This window comes from Melanerpes formicivorus, unplaced genomic scaffold (assembly GCF_026170545.1).
Source record: "Melanerpes formicivorus ecotype bairdi unplaced genomic scaffold, bMelFor1.0.p_v2 SCAF_6, whole genome shotgun sequence".
Taxonomy (NCBI): Eukaryota; Metazoa; Chordata; class Aves; order Piciformes; family Picidae; genus Melanerpes; species Melanerpes formicivorus.
In genome coordinates this window covers 21,027,309-21,048,433 of record NW_027142358.1, presented here as the reverse complement: position 1 = coordinate 21,048,433, position 21,125 = coordinate 21,027,309, and the positions used below count along the sequence as shown (strand labels likewise).

General features: G+C 37.7%; 1 protein-coding gene across 2 annotated transcripts in view; it reads right to left on the bottom strand.

Annotated features, from left to right (window-relative positions):
- GRID1 (glutamate ionotropic receptor delta type subunit 1) overlaps positions 1-21,125 on the bottom strand; it is a 564,846-nt gene that overhangs the window by 86,656 nt on the left and 457,065 nt on the right. For both annotated transcript variants that reach the window (XM_068140036.1, XM_068140037.1), the window contains exons 7-8: positions 13,576-13,737; positions 11,631-11,750 (exon numbers count right to left, since the gene is read on the bottom strand). In XM_068140036.1, the coding sequence (XP_067996137.1) occupies positions 11,631-11,750; positions 13,576-13,737 (282 nt within the window). The remainder of the gene's footprint in view (positions 1-11,630; positions 11,751-13,575; positions 13,738-21,125) is intronic.

Below are 21,125 nucleotides of genomic sequence, written 5' to 3'. Positions count from 1 at the left end.
CCCTCTGTGGCAGACATAGAGGTCTTAATGATGGTGGCTCTGACCTTTCACAGATGTCTTAGCCATCAGATAATCAATATTCTCATATCCTCATCAAATTGTCCAATATTGAACCATATTTTACTCAAAAAATTTACCTGAGTGATCACACCAAGTCAGCAATGGTGAAACTGCATGATTTGCCAGGATGTTGAGTGTCTCTGCCCTCATGGCTGGTTCAGTAATACATTGTCAAGAAGCACAAAGGACATTGCTTTGCTTGGAGTGTGCTTGTTAAAACACAGCACTAGGACTGCAGTAAGTTTTTTGTTGTGAATGTGAAAAATCATAATAAATTATGCTGAAAAATTAATACAATTTCTACACTATTCCAAAGCCAAGACTACTTAAAATGCCTTAACATTTTAATTAGTTGCCTAATCTGGATTCCATTCCTTACACAATCTCACTCTTTCCAAAAGCTGCATACATTAATGAAAGGAAATCCAGTCCACATCTTCCGTTTGTTGATCTTTACTGGCTCCAAAAATAATGACTATTTTTCATTGCATCCCAGGAATGGAAGAAATAGAGCAAGGTCATGGTATACAGATAATTAAAAAGATTAAGCAGCCCTCATAATGGATAATAAAGTGTTATCATGATGCTAAGTCATGGCTAGCATAGTAGAAGCATAAAAAATCTTGTAATACCACCCATATACAGACATACATTATATAAATAATGAAAACAAATATGAAAACTACTTCCTTCCTTCTGAGATTTAACACTCAACATTTCTTTACATATTTTTCCTTACTACTTTATTACATCAAACCACAGTTAAAATAACTTAGTTATAGATCATGGAACAATTCATCTCTCTTTTCCCAAACCCTCCATCAGGATTCAAAATAGAAAGAGAGAAGAAACCAGTATTGATTTGAATTCTACTCCATCATATTGATTTGTGGAATGGATGACATCTATTTAATCTCTCAGTTCACTGTGTGAATATAAGTTGTGCTATACTAAAATGTTGTTCTCAGACAGCACAGAGGAAAGCACCAATGTTTCAAAGCCAGACTCCATGTAAGGTCACACTGAACTGGTTGCAGACATAGGGAAAATAGTGGCGTCTGTGGAAGCAAATGGCCATCCTTGACAGAGAAAAGCTTCCAGGGTGCAGGACCATCTACCTAGCAATGGAACTAGGGTTGCATGAGAGGAAAATAAGCAAACTGAGAAAGCAAGCCCCTGACATAAGACATTCATCTTGATTGATTGAGAAGATTTAACATTTCATTTAAATTAAGAAAGACACTATAATGAGTTCCATAATGACAACAACACTAGAGTAGCAGACTCTGTGGGCTGTACCCTAGATTCAAATTCAGTCTTTCATTTTAAGTTAGATCAGGCAGCAAACCTGTGTTTTCTGCTGCACTGATTACTATGTTCCTATTTGTATTCAAATGAACAAAAAAAAAAAAAAAAGAAAGAAAGGAGTTATAGATGCTTTATGTCTTTTCAGTGAGTCTATCAAGGGAAAGTCCCCCTTTGAACACTCAGAAACCAATCAGACTTAATGAAAAATAACAACAAAATCTCAGTGCACTTCCCTCATGCTCATAAAGGACATATTTTGTGCTTTCATTTGCCCTCACTTATCCTAATAACAACATGGAGAAACAACGCTTATTTCTCTTTAAAATTTATACTGAAATTGCCTTGCAATATCACTGAGCAAGCTCAGAAAACCTATCAAGAAATACTTCACTTCCAGTTATTCGTTTTGAAACTTAGGAGAGGAAAAAAAGAAAGAAAACACAGACAAAGCTTCAGATTCAACCCCAGAAGTGGGCTGCTCCCTAGGGTCTAAAACATGAGAAGCAGTTTCTGCTACACCTAGGCTGAAAAACATATTTTACACCTGGATCCAACAAAACTATTCATCTCTTGCTTAGCAAACACCCTGGAGAAATCTCAAAACCGCATGTTCTCAAAACTTAGATTTCCACAGTGTTTTTCTGTCAAGATGGCAAAACTGCAATAGCAGGTTTCTGAACACGCAACCACATGGTTTATGTATTACATGATACTAATATAGTTAACAACCTGGGCAACTCTTTGATGTGACAAAAGCAGAGCCTGAAGGTACTAGTCATGTGAACCTCTACTAACTTATGCCTTATTGTTTTATTAATCTTATGGCAGAACAAATCACACATAAAGCTTTAAGAAAATTATGGATGGTACTAGAACTGCTCAAAGTAAAATGTTCTCATATTATTAAATATCACTCACATTCCTAATTACTGAATACTAGCTTTTTCATGTAAGCAATTGTCAATTCCTGCAGTTGTCCATGACTATTTTCTGGTAAGGCTCCAAGTGCTTCCATACCTTTAGTCACTTATCTGCCTAAACACTGTATTTGGAAAGCTTTAGCTGTCTTTGTAAAAGAATACCTATTTTTGAACTTTGACAACCTTGTGTATATTTAGATAACAGTCCTTACTTACAAACAAAACAAATGCCCAAGAACTGGTATCAGCCAGGTAGCATCCCAAGATGATACCTTCACAACTATTTTAAAACATACCCACTTCTCTCATATCATTGTGACCAATTTTTATCAATGGAAAAAAACAAAAAAAAACCTAATGATCTAAGAATGTGAGACTTTACCATGAACAATGCAGGGAGATACAGAGGTTAGCCCTCTGAAATTAATGATTCACTTAATGGGCTGGTAAAATCACCACTTAATACAAAAAAAGTCATCCCCACTTTCACCATGGACGTGTTACACCAGAAAACAGCATATGCATAAGAAAGGGGAAACAAGTGAGGAGGCAAATCCTAAGTTTTGTATGATGGGAGAAACAGTGAGGCCACCAAGAGGGCACAGAAGCTTTAGGCAGAGCAGGAACAAGTGCTGTCCTGAGTAAAGCATTAGGAAGGGACCTTTTAGTGGTAATCTGTGGCAGCTTTCATTTGCTTCCAACTGAGCTGGTCTGGCAAAGTTAATGGTTTGATGGGGGGGTGGGAGGTGAGGGGGGAGTGTGTGGGAGGGAGGAATTTCAACCTACCACATATTCTAATTGAGGGGAATTTACCACTACAAACACAAAGGCTCTCCTTCCTCACTATAGTTGTCATATTCCGGGAAACTGACCTTGATAAACAATTTTAAAACAAATAACTGATGTCAGATTTAACAATTTTCATGCTGTTTCTTTTCCTAAAAGAAAGCCTGAATATAGCTACCTGCTCTAGTCAATCGTGAGCAGTAGCATACTTCTCCTTAACTCTTCCACTATAATACAGAGCCCCTGCATTATACATTTTTTTCACTCTTCATTACATCCACTTTCCACCAAAGACCAATACATGCAAGTTTTTTAGACCTCATCAATAAACTCTGCGGGACTTTGCAACTTACCTTTCTATGGAAAGGTAGTAGTGAGTGAAGTAGATGTCAGTAGGCTGGAGTTGTTTTACTACATTAAAAGAATTCAGTATATTTCAAACACTACAGAAATTAAATTATTCTTGGTGTCCCTCAACACAAAGTCCTTGTAACTCTTCTCAACACTGAAATCATTCTAAAAATGAAGAGATGTTAGAACTTCTTAGTTTATGCACTTAGGAAAGCCAAGAAGACACCTATTTGATTTGTTATTAAAACAACAGAGCTTGTATTTTGGCATTATCTTTGACAGTGATTTTGCTAAAAAGCTGTTCTAATACTCAACAGAAAGTTCTTCTGGTTTTGGTGTGATTTTTAAACAACATTCATGATTCAAAGTTATTTCATGGGGAAAGAAATTACAACAAGACTGTCCCCCTTTTCTGGAGCAGCAGGCTTACTGCCTTTGTTCAAGATTGATTCTGGGCAAAAGAGAATAGCAAATAATCTCTGTATTTAGATTTCCAAAGAGGTAAAAGAGAAGATTTTTTTTCCCAAACATTTTCTAGTTTCTTTGGTGTTTAGATCAGAAAATCTTGACCAGTTTCCCTATGGAAATATATTTTTCTTCATAGTGTGCACAATTGAGCACAGAATTCCTTGTGAGCTGAGCTACAGAAATGGGCTTTCTCTTCATTCCATTCTGAATACTCTCCTATGATTAATCAATAAATTATAAGAGCTTTGATGAAAACTCCATAATTAAAGATGTGACTGTTTTAAGAAGACTCATTTTAACACTCCTAACATCCCAATTTTATGCAATACTGCATACATGTTAAAAAGGAGAATGTTATGCACAAGATTCATTATAATCTGGTAAGTATGATGTAGTATGTGACATGAATTAAATGGAATTTCTAACTATACAGGCAGCGGTGCATGTGGGCTGTGGGAACTTCAGCAGTGTCCTAATTTCTGTAGGTATCCTGGAACCACTTATAACTCAGATATTGCTGCTTTTTAAAATCCAGCCTCGAGCTTCATGCTGTGAAAATGTCAAATAAACAGATGAACAGTCTTCTAAAGGAGAAGACCAGCATGATCTTAAGCTTGGAGGAATTCCAAATGAAATTTGCAAGACATCCCTTTTACTTAGGGTTGACACTGGTATAATTTGCAAATATATACAGCATTTGGTGTTTGCAAATATAAGTAACAGTTTACTCAAAAGCATGGGTCCCAATATCAATGTTTTCCAAAAACATAAAATAAAATAAACTTTACAAGAACTATGTATCACATATTTGCAACCAAACCTGCATTTCCAAACCTGCTTTCTACTTTCAGTTAGGCCTCTGCTGTGAAGGACAATAAAAAATCCTTCTATAAATATATTAATAGAAGAGGAGGGGCAAGGACAACCTCCACTCCTTGGTGGACACACAGGGGAACACATTAACAAAAGATGAGGAAAAGGATGGATTGAGTCCATTATCAGTAAATTTGGAGATGACACCAAGCTCGGGGCAGGAGTTGATCTGTTAGAGGGTAAGAGAGCTCTGCAGAGGGACCTTGACAGGCTGGACAGATGGGCAGAGTCCAAAGGCATGAGATTTAACACATCCAAGTGCGGGTTCTGCACACTGGCCACACCAACCCCATGCAGTGCTACAGGTTGGGGTCAGAGTGGAATGGGCTGCCCAGGGAGATTGTGGAGTCACCATCAGTGGAGGTGTTTAGGAGGAGACTTGATGGGGTGCTTGGTTGCATGGTTTAGTTGATTAGGTGATGTTGGATGATGGGTTGTACATGATGATCTTGAAGACCTCTTCCAGCCTGGTCTGGTCTATTCTATTCTATTCTATTTGTAATAATTCAGCTATAATTTTACAATGAATGCATATGGAACATAAAACTTTTCAATCACAAAACAAACAAACAAAAAAACCCAACAAACCAAAACAAACCACCCAACAAACAATCACCAAAACACCAGACTTAGGGCAAACAGGGATCCTCATCTCATTTGAGATAAAAATTCTCAGGTTCATGTTTCTTCTCTAGTACTCTTTAGTTCAAAAAATGATCATAGTAATTTCCTATACATTCAGCTATATTTTTCACCATGAATATTTCAATTTATAAATTTTCAAGAATATAGTTACTGTTACTCCTCACATCCATCTTCTATATAAAATCAAAATTTAAAAAAAAGAAGGTTTGTTTATTTTTTGCTTTGATGCCAAGGATTGGTGGTGTCAGGTACAGAATCATTAAGTTTGGAAAATACCTTCAAGGTCATCGAGTTCAACAGTATCCCAACAACCATGTCCACAATACACTTTTTATAAATTGTTGTACCATGACACTCAATCGACATAAGCAGAAAGTTAGACCCAGTGTGACCTGTATTTTACCCAGTATGAGAAGACTATTAGCCCTTCCCTTTGCAAGGTAACATGGGATCTTTAGTGATCACAAGTAGCCAAGACATCAGTCCTACATTTCAGCTGAAAGCTACCTTAGCAACACAGATTAAACCAAATTATTATGCCCAAGTGTCCCTTTATGAAGTGCTCAAAGGGGAGCTAGGCATGTGGTTTACAGCCAAACTCAGGCAATTATGTATTTTTCCATATAAGTAAAACTGATTCAAGTAGAGTAGTAAGCTCCTAGGTTAATTGTCTTCACACCTGGGCTTGCCACAACAACTGAATCCTAGGCTATGTGAAAAGAAGCATGGCACACAGATTGAGAGAGTTGATTCTGCCACTTTGCTCTGGTAAGACCACACCTGCAACACTGCATCCTGCTGTGGAGCCCTCAACACAAGAAGGACATGGGCCTAACGGAGCGGATCCAGAGGTGGACCACAAAAATGATCAGAAGGCTAGAATACCTCTGCCACAAGGACAGGCTGAGGAAGCTGGGGCTGCACAGTCTATAGAAGAGAAGGCATCATGAAGACCTAATAGCGACCTTCCAGTCCCTGAAGGAGGTCTGCAAGAAGGAAAGGGACTGTTTACAAAGACCTGTAGTGATAGGACGAGGGGCAACAGTTTTAATTTAGAGAAGAGTAGATTTAGACTGGATATTAGGAATAAGTTCTTTACTGTGAGGGTGGTGGAACACTGGAACAGGTTTGCCAAGGGAAGTAGCAGAGGCCCCATCCCTGGAGATACTCAAGGTGAGGCTCAACAGGGCTCTGGACAACCTGATCTTGTGGAGGATGTCCCTTCTCACTGCAGTCGGGTAGGACTAGATGACCTTTGGAGGATCCTTCCAATCCAAACCATTCTATGATTCTATTATCTTTTAGCAGCATATGAAGTCATTATGCTACATTCTTGCAGATGAAAGCATTTAATACTGCAGACCCCTGAAAATACACTTCCTTTTTCCAATGAATAAGAAGCATAGGATTGCTCATCACAGTAAGGATGAGATTCTGTCTAAAAGTAATACTTCCAATTAAAATACTGCATCAGACTTCAGGCATATCTCAAAACTGCTTACAGTGACTTCAGCAATCTGCTTCAAAAGTGAAGAAGGAAACAAGTATGTTTCTGAAGCAGATGATGTTTCAAGAAAATCTAATTTAAAAAAAATTAAAACACACCAACTGACAGAAATGAATAACCAATGGTAAACATTATCATTTTGAACAGAATGTTTCTTATGAAATACAGCATGTGTGTAAACCATTAATTCTGCCTTCATTATAGCCAACTTGGGAAAGAAATGCAGATCACTTTATAAAAAATATGATCCCTGTCATAAAATAACCCAAACAACAACATCATTTCACACTTACGGAAGATCTTCCTGCCAAGGATGAAGATAAACAGATATTATCTAACTAAGGCTAATCACATCCTTGCAAGAGCAGTAAGCTGTTATGGTATTCTTTGTACACATGGTCAAACAAGAGCAATTGGATTTACACTTTGAGAGCTCACTGTGAGTTAGTGAGCTGCTAGGAATATAATCCTGGAGTCCTGACTCTCTCATTTTCACTCTGACGGCTGCATGATATTGTGTGGAATCCATACAGCTGCAGAAATATGATACATGAATCAGATCAGGTGTTCTGGAAATTACAGCAAGGTGCCCATTAATAAGAACTAAAAATATAGATGCTTGATAATGTATTAAGAAATTAATGTACCCTTGACCTCCTTTCCTTTGATGTCCCTTTTACCGTGGAAGTGGGACACAGTTCTCTATTGACATTTCCCGACAATCTCTGAAAGCATGGTCTCATATAGTTAGAATCAAATTTTTAGCACTATAATTCACTCCACTTCTTAATGTTAACAGCTAAATGTTTTTGCTAGAATATTTTTTTCTATCAGACTTTAGAACTTTGTACAAATCAGGCAAGTAGCCTCAAATCCATGCTACAGGTGGGGAGAGTGAGCCAATGAAGCACAAGGATGTATCAATCACTCCAGACACTTCCACTGCTGGGAATAAATGGAACGCTTGGAAAGCTTCAGGTAGAAGACATAAAAACATAAACACAGAAGAGAGGTTTTACACATCCATATAGGTAATAAAATAAATTCACAAAGGATTAATAAATAAGAATATAAAAGAGAAAAAGAAGCAGCATATTGGTAAATAAATTCAGTGGAAGACCCAGCAACTGCAGGAATTAAGGCTGGTACTAAATTTGATGAGTATACCCAATAGCATGGGAGGTGGACACGAAGGGTGAAATGAGAAGAAAGAAATTTTTATTGTTACAAATGCAAATCTCAAAAGTTTCAAAAGCTTTTGAACATGACAGGCTACTAGTTTCATTACTTCTGCTCCATGCACTTCACCTGAACACTTTATGCCACTTTTTGTTGCTTTTCCAAGTTAGAATTTCTCTTTAATTCTTTGTTTCAATCCAATTCAATTAAATTCAATTTAAAATATTAGTGTGGCATCAGGCATTAAAGTTTCTTACTTTTTTGTTTGGTTGATTCTGTTATATTTCATACCTTTTCCAATTCCCTTTTCTGTTTATATCCAATTCTTTTTCTTAAAAAAGAAAACCAAAAACTAAACAAACACCCCCCCAAAAAAAAAACCCCAAACCAAAACAAAAAACACCCCCAAACCCCTCCCCCCAAAACCAAAACACACCACCACAAATACTCAGGTTGCTATTTTTAAAGGGGTTACAGACTTTAGGAACATAAACCATCCTGGCAATCATCAAGCACTAGGCATTTAAGCCTTTTCAGTTTCTCTGACAATCTTGTCCTGCAACTTTCAAATGCCCTGATAAGTAACAATATAGAATTCTTTTTCAAGCATCAAACACCATGCTTCCTCAACCTCCACATGCACACAGTGAATAGAAGGCAATCACCCGAGCCTTTTGTAAAACAAGGTGGGGTGGCATAACTTAAGGGACATATTCTGTTCTTTTATGTTTAAGTCCAAGAAATTAGAGCATTTTCTGAGGTTTCCTTTACATTAAATTATGTCCAAACAACAGGAGAAGACGACACATACACAAAATATGAAAAAACTACCGTCAAACTTAACCACAAATTATGGACTTGTGGAATGAAAGGGGAGGCATAATAAGGAAACAAATAAATATGTTTACTCGCTTTCATAACTGGATTACGGGTAGTGGAAGGAACAAGTGTTTGTAGAAAGACTAGATTTCAGGACAACTGGGAAAAGTCAAGATGCCTCTTCAGAAAGGCCCTGAAAATTACTTCCAAATTTGTGTTATTATCTTGAACATTCTCCTAGAAGTCTTTCTGATGGAAATGATCCCTGAGAAACTTTCTAAGGTATGCTGAGTACTATAAGGACACTAGCTTTTGACTAGACTCCTTTTAAGGCTCAACACAGTGTTATACTCTTTTGCTTTACCTTGTTACAGGTCCTCAGTGCAAAGGTTTTTGTAGGGTTGGGGCAGGAATGAATAGATACAGGGAAAATAAAACCATGCAGAAAGAACACTCTGTTTTTCATCAAATCTATGCTCTTCCACAGCTAAATCTGAGAAAAGGCTGATATGGAAACAATTGACAATAAATCAGAATTGATCTTTCACTTAAGCAATATAAATGGGACAAGCATGACTTTCTGAGCTTTTAAAAGCACTTCGAAGCTGTAACATATTTTTGCTGCAATAATAAAAAGTCACTGTCTAAATAATTGAATACCAATAGCTTTATGGTAATGTTGTTCTAAAAAATATTATCTCTTCCAAGTTCTTCTATATACTTCTCTAGCATACTGCTGACTTTTTACTCTGTATATATATTAGGCTAAAAGGATCAATTTCAGAACTTCATTTCAGCACAGAGTAGTATTCCACAGCCAGTAGCTGTGGAATTTAGAATTTTACTCCCCTTCATTTGGAAACTGTATAGTGTCCTGTATTTGACATCCAAAAAGTTAAGTCTTCCTATAATAACCATTTAATCCAAAAGCAGCACATTAGGGATCAAAAGTGATCCCTAATGTGAGTATATCAATTCAGCTATTTTAGTCATTTTACCTATTTCTTTGCCTTGTGGTCTCTTTTGAATGATATTTTAGCTACCTCCACTTCACACATCTGGATTGCGTCTCAATTTGGTCAGTAAGCCACACGTACTGAAGTGAGAGCTTTTGTATATGTGTTACCATATTTGAAATGTACAACGGAAATAAGTAATAATGTATACTCACACATCATAATTTCCCTTTAAGGCCTCAAATCTGTTCTGAGTGGCAATCATGCCAATTTTACTGAAAAGTAAATTGAAGCATAAAGCAATTATGTGACTTACTCAAAGTCACTTGGGAATTCTGTAACAAAACTAAATCAAACTCAAACACTTCATGGCATCAATTTGCTAGGGACTGACAGTACACTCATTCTTTTCTGTAGTGGCAGTTGTAAATACAGTACAATAGTCCACGGCATCTCACATGGCACTGGATGCTTCTTGTTTGCATACTTGTGCATAGAGTAAGGTGCATACTTCTGTTTACGAACCAGAATTGCTTCCTGTATCTCCTAGGAAACTTTGTTTTATTAAATAAGCAATGCTGTTTCCAAACTGAAGATAATTTTTCATCATTCAGGTAGTGCTTGGAACTTACACTTCTTCGTTTGCAGCACAAACCCTCTAGAAATGAAAGAGGACTGAGAAATAGCCTTTTCTGGTCATTGCAACACAGGAGGCTTGCCTAGCCAAGCTCAACTCTTTAGAGACATTTTTTTGGCAAGAGAATTTTTTTAATTATATCTCCTGGACATTTATGCATTTCAAATACTTCTCTTCTTTCTACTGAATTTCTAATAGACACTGTAAAAGCTTTTGGCTCCACATCCAGAATCCTTGTGCCAAATTGGACTCTGAAAGAATCTCAAGATTAGCTATTTAAGTTGATAATGTAAGCACAAATTCTTTGCTTGTTTTTCCATTTAGAGTCACGTAATTCAGGTGAATGACAACAAAAGACAGAAACCAAAGGTAAAATGGAAAGAGAAAATAGAAATTTTAACTCCTCATGGAATCCTCTTTGTTCAGCTCTGATTAATACATCCATACAGTTCCAACCAGTTGACCACTTGAGGAACATTTGCAGCTTGGTTTCCAATCTTGCTGTTCCTTGAAAGTTTCAGATATTTTTTGAGCACCCACTCCATACGAACATGTAAGGCAGCCTTCTTAAGCCACCACAGCAGCCCCATAGAATCACCCTAACTGCTCTCTCATTCCCATCAGTCCTTGTTCCACCAGCTACCACTGGTAGGTCATCCCTGCCTTTACACAATACAGCATCATCCATTTTAGAAATTATGTTCTCTTGATATTTTTATCTCAAATTTTTGCAGTTGTTATACTTCAAAGCATCTTCATGTATTTAGGTATTTTATGTTCTAAGCTTTCTTAGCAAGACAATGCCAATAATATCAATTATATCTTAACTAACATTAAAATATATTAGCAGAATTGAGCAGTCTTCACTATTATGTTCACAGAATTATGGCACTGCATCATTACTGCACGTGTTGAAACAACTGGCAGCACTCCTGTCTAGCAATTTAAAATTAGTTTTCCAGGTTTAAGTACATAAGATACTAGCAAATATTTTTCTTATGGCATATTTCTTCTGCAGTTTAGCACTAATTCATTCTTTATGAATAACATTTTATCCTGTGAAATGGAATGTATATAATTTAGAGGAAAACAAAAGAGAGAAAAAGGCAGCATATCTTTACCCTCCGCACATCTTTGCCAAATGTTTCACTGTAGCTGGTGCCAAGTATTTCAAACTGAACATAGGGGTTGGCTCCATCTTCTCTGAACTCCATAACACCAGTAAGCCCAGTTATATGGCCCTAAGGAAGGAAGTTTCATAAATTTTATAATGGAACAAATTTGCCTTTATAAACACCCTTCTTCATTAAAGTTATGCAAAATTTGATTTGAAAGTGGTCACGGTGAACACAAATGTTGCAATTACATGATGTTCCCTAGCTCAGACAACAGACTTTTTGGTTTGCTTTGGGATTTTTTCAGGAGAAAATTACCACTAACATATTCACTATGTATTGTGAGGAAAAAGCATCAAGTCCTCAGCAGTCACAGAAACAAAAGAGAAGGACCTTGGTAGATCATGAGACAGCAGCCCTATCAGTGTAACTGAGGGCAGTACATTAGCTGTGGTTAAATACCAAGGCATGAACTCCAGGTCCAAAGGTAAGAATATGCCTGTTGTGCTCCCAAGAGAGGCAAAGAAAAATTAATAAATTAAGTACTATTAAAGCTTCTTGGTGAAAGTATCACAGAATATGGAATATTTGGGGTTTGCAGCCAAGAAGCCTGAAATGACACTGCAGTTTGAATTAATATAGCAACAAGAGATTATTTCATTAGGAGTGGTCACACTGCAACAAAATACATAATCATGTTACTACAGGAAAACCATTTCATCAATATATTTGTAGGGAAATGTGTGGTTCCCTCCCACCCCCCAAAAAAAAATTGGTAACGTTTTTATAGTAAAATATGAATATTTTTGTGGTAGTTTTAGGCTATGCCTTTAAAATTTAGCTGCAGATTTTGAGCAGAAAAGTAGAAAAATATATCATCATTGGGTGTCAAAAGGAAAACAAAAGGTTATTCTAAATAAATTCATTGGATAAATGTCTGGGATAAAAGAAGCTGTACCATAACAATTCTTCACATTTCCCATTCCCATTTCCTTTTCTCTTCTCTTCTGATCGTGGCTGTTTTGTTTCTCTTGGGAGAAGATAACATGCATATGGCTGGCCTTGGGATAAGTCTAATCCACTGCTTTCTCTCACCTCCTTTCTCTGTCTTGGGACAGGGAGGTTTAGGGGGGCAGTGGAGTGGCTTCCCGGCTCTTTTAACCAGGAGATTTTTTGTGTTGTTTGCTAACTGTAGATATCTCTATAGTATTGTAAATACTGTATATTTTGTACATATTCATTGCATTCCATTGTAGAGTGTCGTTTTTGCTTGTACATACAGCTTCATCTGCTTCTAACTGAGTTGGTCTGGCTAAAAGTTAATGCTGGGGGGAAACATCAACCCACCACAATTTTTTACAATGGTATATGTGATCAAATAGCTTTCATGGAAGAATCTACCATGCATCTGCAAACCCACCATACTGTCCCTGTTTGAGCAATTCAACATGTGAAAGGACAGGGCAACAGCTGGTGATAACTTGGATAAATCAAATCCCTTTTGCTCTAGTCTAGAGTAAGTATGTACTTACTAATGCTCAGCTAACTTACAAAACTAGTTGAGCTTTAGTAAATAGAATGTAAGTCAACACCTATAGCTGGCTATCCACCTTGAGTTCCTTATGTTCTTCTCTTGGGGCAATTATGATGATGCATACACACTTCAATTTCTATGACTATTTCTAATCACACTACCTCCACAGCAGGTAGCTATGAGAACAACAGAAGCAGAACACACACCACTGGAACACCACTGCAGTGGATGCAATTTGTTTGTAATAAATCACTTGCTTGTTTAATAGCTGTAGATTACTCCTGGTGGCTGTAAATCACTTGCAATATGTCAAAGAAAAGTTGAATAGAGGTCAAAATCCTCTTCAAAAGCTAATCTCAAGGAGAAATGAACTAACCCTTTCAACTGCTTATAGCACAGTGGTTTGTCTGTTCTCACCTTCTTAATAGTCTCTAACATGGATCGTCCTCCATTCCAGGGTTTGGTGGATTTCCTCATGCAGTTCAAACTTGCCATGCTGTGCCATTTCCTGTCCTCCAGTTTTCTGTGGAAAGCATTGGCCAGCATGAGCACACTGTCATACAGGTACAGGTTGGAAACCTGCAAACAATAATAAAAATGAGCCTCTTTGTTTATTTGAGCATCCTTTGGAACAAATTGTAAAAACCAGCAAACAAAAACTTCAGGAAGATACAAATAAATACTAAAAGCTGGGAGTGTTTGCCTTAAGCAACAGCCAAGGCACCTTATTTCAAATACTAGTGCTCACTCCACCTTCTTTCCTGGGCCCTTCTGTCCAAGGGACTCTGGCACACTTGCATTGCACCCTGCATTGCAGAGCTGTAATGGCATAAGAAACAGCAGTTCAAATACAAGTTCAAGCTGTAGAGTGAGTACAGCTGTCTGTCAAAGAAAGGCAAGGATTGCTGCTTTGTCAGTCCTTTCAGCAAGGAGAAAAAGATAGAAAGGCATTAAGTTCCTCTTTGTTCATTTGAGCAACCTCTTTGGTAATTTCTGGCAGCAAAATGTAACACTAATGCAACAGTGTAGAACAGACGAAGGAGAAGTGACAGTACTATTGTGATTTGATCATCTCTCTCCGTCAGATATACTTGAGACTGGTTACTACTTTCTCTATAGTTATGTATTTTAGCCTCCCTTATCTTTAATTTATGTAAGACAATATTTGACCGCAAAGGCTATAGTGAAAACAACACCCTAGTAATTCTCAACTATGTGTTTCATTTTGCATACCAAGATACAGACAGCAATAGATGAGCTGATCTTTGTCATACAGTGATATCCACCACAAAGTAAAACTTTACCTGTATTTTCTTGTAGAGAAAAAGTCACTCAAGACACAGAAACTCTGACCTGATCTCACAGTAAACTCTTCCTATTTTTTCTAATATATTCATTTTAATACAGCAAAATCACTATATGTGCACTGGATTTCATTTGCAATATGAATTTGCTGTAATCTCCAGAATAACAGCGCTGTGAAAACAGAAAGGATTCGGCCAACAATGCCTGTGTACACTCTCTGCTGCAACTGCTCACATATTTTAATTTTCAGCTATCAAACACCCTCTGAGTACAAAGACTGAAAGGGAATTGTGGAATACTCCAGGCATCAGGAACATTCTGTTTCCACCAGGGCTGTCAGATGAATGAGAAAATAGTACATTTTAAAATTAGTCTTCAAGTAGCATTAAGGATTGGTGGTAAAGTCAGAAGCAAAACCAAGGCAATGTATCTGGCTACTTTGGGTTTTGCAAGCTCTGGAGAATTTTTTATTACTCTTATTCATACATTCACAGAGGGAAGCAGAGGAAGTAAGAACATACATCTGCCCACAGGGATTCTCCTTCATATAACTAACATTTTTAGATTAAAACAAAGTGTTTAATTTCTGTCCTGTTTGGAGAAAGAAAAGAGTAATTTTCAGTTTCTCTTTCACTTCATTGCTGAGAGCTGTAAAACCTGCAGGTATTGTGAGTATTATAATCCGCTGTATGGACTATGGTGACTGATTGACCAATACAGTAAAGAATATGCCCTGTATGTGAGTAATTTTAGGCATGTTCCAGTACATCCTCTGAAAATCATTCTAGACTTTGACTTTTTACCCTCCAATGTTGGAAAAATCCACCATCCACTAGTAAAGCATTTCAGAAATTTTCAATGACAACAGAAATCTCTCCATATCACATTATTAAATGTAATTATATAGGGGGTTTTATGTGGATTTAATGAGATTTTCCATAGTTATTTCACTTTTAAAGTTATATACAAAAATAGCTTTTAGTTTCTTCAGAGGCACTAATTATAGACAAGTGCTATTCTGGGGAGGCCAGCAAGCCACAAAGACTGACCCCAATTTCTGACTTGTCAACTGAGCCAGAACTCTAGTCAGACAGGACCACCAAAGAGACCAACTGGGAAGACAAGATGACACCCACACGCCAGTGCTTCAAAACCCAAGCTGGGCATCTGTAGCCTGCTGATGCCAAAATCGTCCTGTGAGTGGCCACAGCACTCAGCTCCAAGGATGAAGCAGATGGAAGAGGAACTCAGACTGAGGACAGGATGCCAACAGCAGAAGCGCTTGCTGCCTGGGGAGTGAGATCATTGTGCTTGCGTATGCACACACCAGCATGCCCTTAAACTGTGTTTCAACTTCCAAATTTCAAGTACTGCCACATGCAGTTATGCACTTGTGTCTCTAATGACAGGATGTCTTACTAGGAGCAGTGAAGATCAGTGGCTTACTTATGGTATAAGGGTATGCTTACAAGGATATTGTTAGAGTGAAGAGACTGAAAATCTGACCTATTTCACTTTCTTAAATTAGTTTGCAGAGACCATTGTGAGACTTTGCCTGAATGCCTGTGTTTTAAATACATGCTTCACTGCTCATGGGGAACAAAATCACAGCCAGAAGTCTGTCATTCATTAAAAACAAACAAACAAAAAACCAACCACGAACAAACAACAACAATAACAAAAAAACAGAATAAAAAGCCCAAACCTTCATTAAAGACTCAAATGTCAGCTTCAGACTTCCAAAGGTCTATTTATTGTCACTGAGGCAAATGAAAGCCTGAATAAAAGTTTCCTAAAACCACAGAAAAGCAGACCTCAGTTGTACATTTATTCAAATCTTCTGAGAGTAAGGAATCTAACTTGTGTATTATTTGGTGCTTTGCCCATTCTAGTTCAAAATATCTCAAAAAAATGGGGCTTCCAAAGTTTTCTTTGCAATACTGCACTCTCACAATCTTGGGTTTTTTTATTATTGATAAGCAGCTGTTCTTTCCTTATTATTTTCCCCCCATTTTTACTGAGGTTCATACTTCACACCACTTTTCCCTACCTATAGTGCCTATTCTCACCCCTCAGCTATTTATTGTGAGTATTTATCATAATTATGAGGGTTTTCTTCCTCAGTATGGTTTTTAACAACATGTTAGCAATAATACAAGGCCTGGATTACCCTGTAATGCTCAAGCTCATTAGCTACAGGTATTGGCTTCACTCACTAAACATCTCAAGAATTTGGCACAGCTAACGCTTGCTGTCCAAGGAAAGTCTAGCAGGAGACATTTAATAAAGAAAACTGAACACAACTAAAAATCAGGTAGGACAAGAGGAGGAGGACAGTGATTTTACACTACCTCATTTATAAAAAAAACATGGGTGCAAATTAGGTTTCAGACACAATAATAAATGAAAAAATTGAAGTAGTGACCCTTTTATTCTAGTCACTGCTGTCCTCTCCCTGATAGAGGACTGAACAAAAATTCAATGAATTATGCTAATAGAGACCTCCAGCAGTGAAAAGAGGTAATCTAAGCAGAAAGGAAAAGTTTATTCCAGGACATACCTCAGGGTTCTCAGGGTTCTAGTCTCCAGAGTATTCACAAAATCCCACATTGCCAGAAGACACCCAGAGTTGTTGGGGGGTTTAATCAATTCTTCTGCTAACACATCTTGTAGAAAACATATTCCATTGGGTTTCAGGGAGAGATTTTGTTGTGAAACAGTCAGTAAAGTCAGTTCAAGGATATTTTTCATTTGTGCTAATACTTGGAAATAGTTTCACCATGACGGAATATCTGGCTAAAAGTCCAAATCATACTTTGCTAAAGACACATGCAAATATTGCTTTGAAATTAAAGGAAGAGTGTGACTCATTGATCCTTTTTGGGAGAAAGTAAATGCTTTAATGGGGATTAATCAATATTTACTGCCCCCAGGAGCACTTAACATCTGTGGAAGAACAGCAGTGTAAATAGGTCAAATGAGGGTAAGGGTATTTATTTGGACAAAACTGTGGGATCAGGCCCTTAAGTTTAGGCAGTCAAATACATCTCCAAAAAATAACTCCACTTACAGCAGTTAAATTGCAGTCATTCCCAAAGAGAAGACAGTTCATAAATACAAATGCAGCTTTGCGGGAGCAACAGCTAAGTGACATCTATAAAGATATTGGAAGGCCAAGTCTTTGAAGAATGGAATTTTTACACAAGGAGAAGAGTAGCTGTTTCGATGAATACCTTCCCACACTTCTCCACATCTTCAAGTAAGTCAAAGAAGTTCCTGGAATACTTCTTCAGTAGAAAGGTTGGACTCTGAATCCTGTGAGGAATAACCTCATTAATTTTCTGGTTGGGGTGTTTTTTGTTGTTGTTTTGGTTTTGTTTGGTTGGTTTGGGCTTTGTTTTGGTTTGGTTTTTGTGCTTTTATTCTTACTATATATTTTGTACCATGTTAAATGTTTTCAGATACATGCCCCTGTGCTGTGGTTTAGTATAAGTAGAATCTCACATAGATTGATTTTATTAACTGTCTATATGGTAAATATGGGAATAAACAATCTGCAATGGCAACTGCATTTCTAAAGAGAAATCTTAAAAAAATATAAACAGAAGGAGGAAAAAAAAAAAAGCTGATTTTGAGTTTATTAACACATTGTGAATAACCTGATGAAAGAAAAAAGATCTTCACCTCAGGTTTGAAATTCAGATTTGTAGATGGGCTTCAAAACTAAAATTGAAAGAGGAAGATTTTGAAAAGCAGCAAGTTATGCATTGAAATTTTTTCAAACTGATCCTGTAAGACTATATCTGAAATTATCTAAACAGTTTAATAGCAATAATTCCACTAAATACTTTTCAAATGCCATGCAGAGGTACATAGTAGGCCTATCTAGGACTAACTAGATTTACCTAGAAATCCTGAAGTGCCTCAGGTATTCTCTTTCCAGACAAGTCAATTCTGACAATGCTCATAGCCCAAACCACAGGAAACCCATCACCAATGGAAGGCAGCAAGTTCTAAACTGTCTTTTCGCCACTTACATAAAGGTAAGAGAGATATCATATATGAAAATCATATACGAAAAATAAGAAAGAGGCAAATGTAGTCCTCTGATGTCAAGTGAAATGGTTGAGACAGGAGACTTTATAAGGCTTTTTCTCCATTTGAAGCAGAAACCCAGCTGTGTGCATTATATGTGCAAGAAATAAGGGCACGTGCAAAATTTTGACAAGTTGGTTGATGGAGTAAGATTGAATTTCCACAAAGCATTCCAAACAGATGAGTTTTTGGATGAGCTTGCAGAACAGCCTGATCTTTAAAAGCCTTGTCAGAATGCCAAACTGGGATGATCACTCACTGAAAAACAACTTTCCAGGATATGGTACTAAAGACACAGAGAAGAAAATAATTCCAAACGATTTTCATTAATTTAGCTAGAACAAAGTTAACAATCCATGATGTAAATGTTTCTTTCTTTACTGGCTTGTTAAAATGCTAAATTCTCCCCTATAAAACCTTACAGCTAGAGGCTGACAGAGATTACCTTATTCTTCTTTGAAGTCATTAAACAAATAACAAAAAACATTGCTAGTAGGTTACCTTGACAACAAATAATTATTAATACAAGATTGATCAAGGGAGAAAGAGCCAGGGATTTCCATACTGTAGTGTTAATCAAACTGCTTCAAAGCAACAAAAGGGCTTGGTGCTAGAAAGCAGTAACTGCCTGTGGTGGATTTGTGCAGCCTGACATGGTGCTAGGAGCTACTGCAGCCTTTGGCAATAGAGGTAATTTAATGATGTACTTCTGTACAGCAAAAGGTCAAAACTATTCTTTTTCAGCAGGAAAAAGGAAACAGGAGATTTGAAGTACCTGAATTGAAGGACCATTAATAATATGCAAGTCCTACCTGGAAACTGATATAAAATGTATGCCCTCTGTTACGTCAGATGCTTTGGCAAAGCCTGTGAAAAAGCTGATGCTATGGAATGCTTCAGATAAAACTCCACATGCCAGAAACATCTTATATGCAACCTGTAGAAACTTAAAGATAACACAAAATATACTGGGAGCAGCTAATTTGAGAGCTCTCATATTATGTTCTTCACCTTTCATGATACTTCATTCTAGCATGACTGGACATGACTTCTAAAAGGAGAGCTTTATACCTTCCCATTACTTTATATGTCCCTTCCTAAAGAGTCCTTGTTAGTAAAATTCAGTAATAGGGCAGGAGGCTGTTATTGTTAGTAAATCAGTTATTGTTTCAGCAAATAAAAACTTGCTCAGAGAGCCCTTCAGATGAGCCTCTGAATCATGACTGTGCATAAACCAGCACAGACAAGCAATCCTGCTGTAGTATAAGACTGTTCCCCAATGAGTGATTTGTTGGTGCAGAATGGCTATTTTTTTCAACATACTGGAAATTGATTTGATCCTCTGAAATGAGTGGCCTTTGTTCTCATTACAGTATACCTCACAGTTACTAACAGATAAAAAAAGTCAAAAAAGTCCTCAGTTAGCAATGACTTGCCCTGGTCCAAAAAGAATATGCCAGTGCTCTGAACAACAGTGAATGTGATTAGCATTTTCCAAACTTCCCTGATCTTCAAGGAGGAAGCATCCAATAACCTTTCCTCAGAGGATTTCAGTCTCTGCAATTACAACTTTTTAATAGGGCACTAATAAGTAATACAAATATCCCCATCCATATTCCTTGGAAAGTCTTGATCTACTCAATTCTCTGCTTGAGAATCTCCCTCCCAGACAGGCAACGGCCTCCTCCTCACAGCCTCACCAAACCCTTTCTGGACTCACTCTTAACACACAATACCCACACTTGCCAACTCACAGGCTCATCCACTGTGACTTCACTCAATCCATCTCTCCTGTGGCCCTGTACATCACGGAGGCACTAGATGCCATAGAACTAGAGATCAGGGATGAGTGGATTGAGTGCCTGTGGGTGAAAATTAGAGGGAAGACATCCTGGTTGGAGTCTGTTATAGACCACCCAACCAGGATGAAGAAGTTGATTCTATAGGCAGCTAGAGGCTGTCTCAAGAGACCTTGTTCTCATGGGCGATTTCAACCTGCCTGATATCTGCTGGGAACTCAACACAGCAGAGAGGAGGCAGTCTAGGAGATTGAGTGTACGGAGAATAGCTTCTTATCCCAGGTGCTGTGTGAGCCTACCAGGGGTAAGGCTTTGCTTGACCTTCTTTTTACAAATAGGGAAGGGCTGGTGGGAGATGTGGTGGTTGGAGGCTGTCTGGGGTCCAGCAACCACAAAATAATCGAGTTTTCAATATGGAGTCAAGCTAAGAGGGGCAGCAACAAAACCTCTATTCTGGACTTCCGGAGGGCAGACTTCAGGTTACTCAAGCAACTAACTCAGAAGGTTCCTTGGGAAACAGCTCTTTAAAATAAAGGAGTCCAGAAGGGCTGGACCTACTTCAAGAAAGAAATCTTGAAGGTGCAGGAACAGGCTGTACCAATGTGCCGGAAGATGAGCCACTGGGGCAGACATCCAGCCTGGATGGACAATGGACTTCTGGGTGAATTAAGTGAAAAAAAGAGGGTGTATCATCTTTGGAAGGAAGGAGAGGTAAACCATGAAATGTTTAAGGATGTTGCTAGGGCATGGAGGAATAAAAATAGAGAG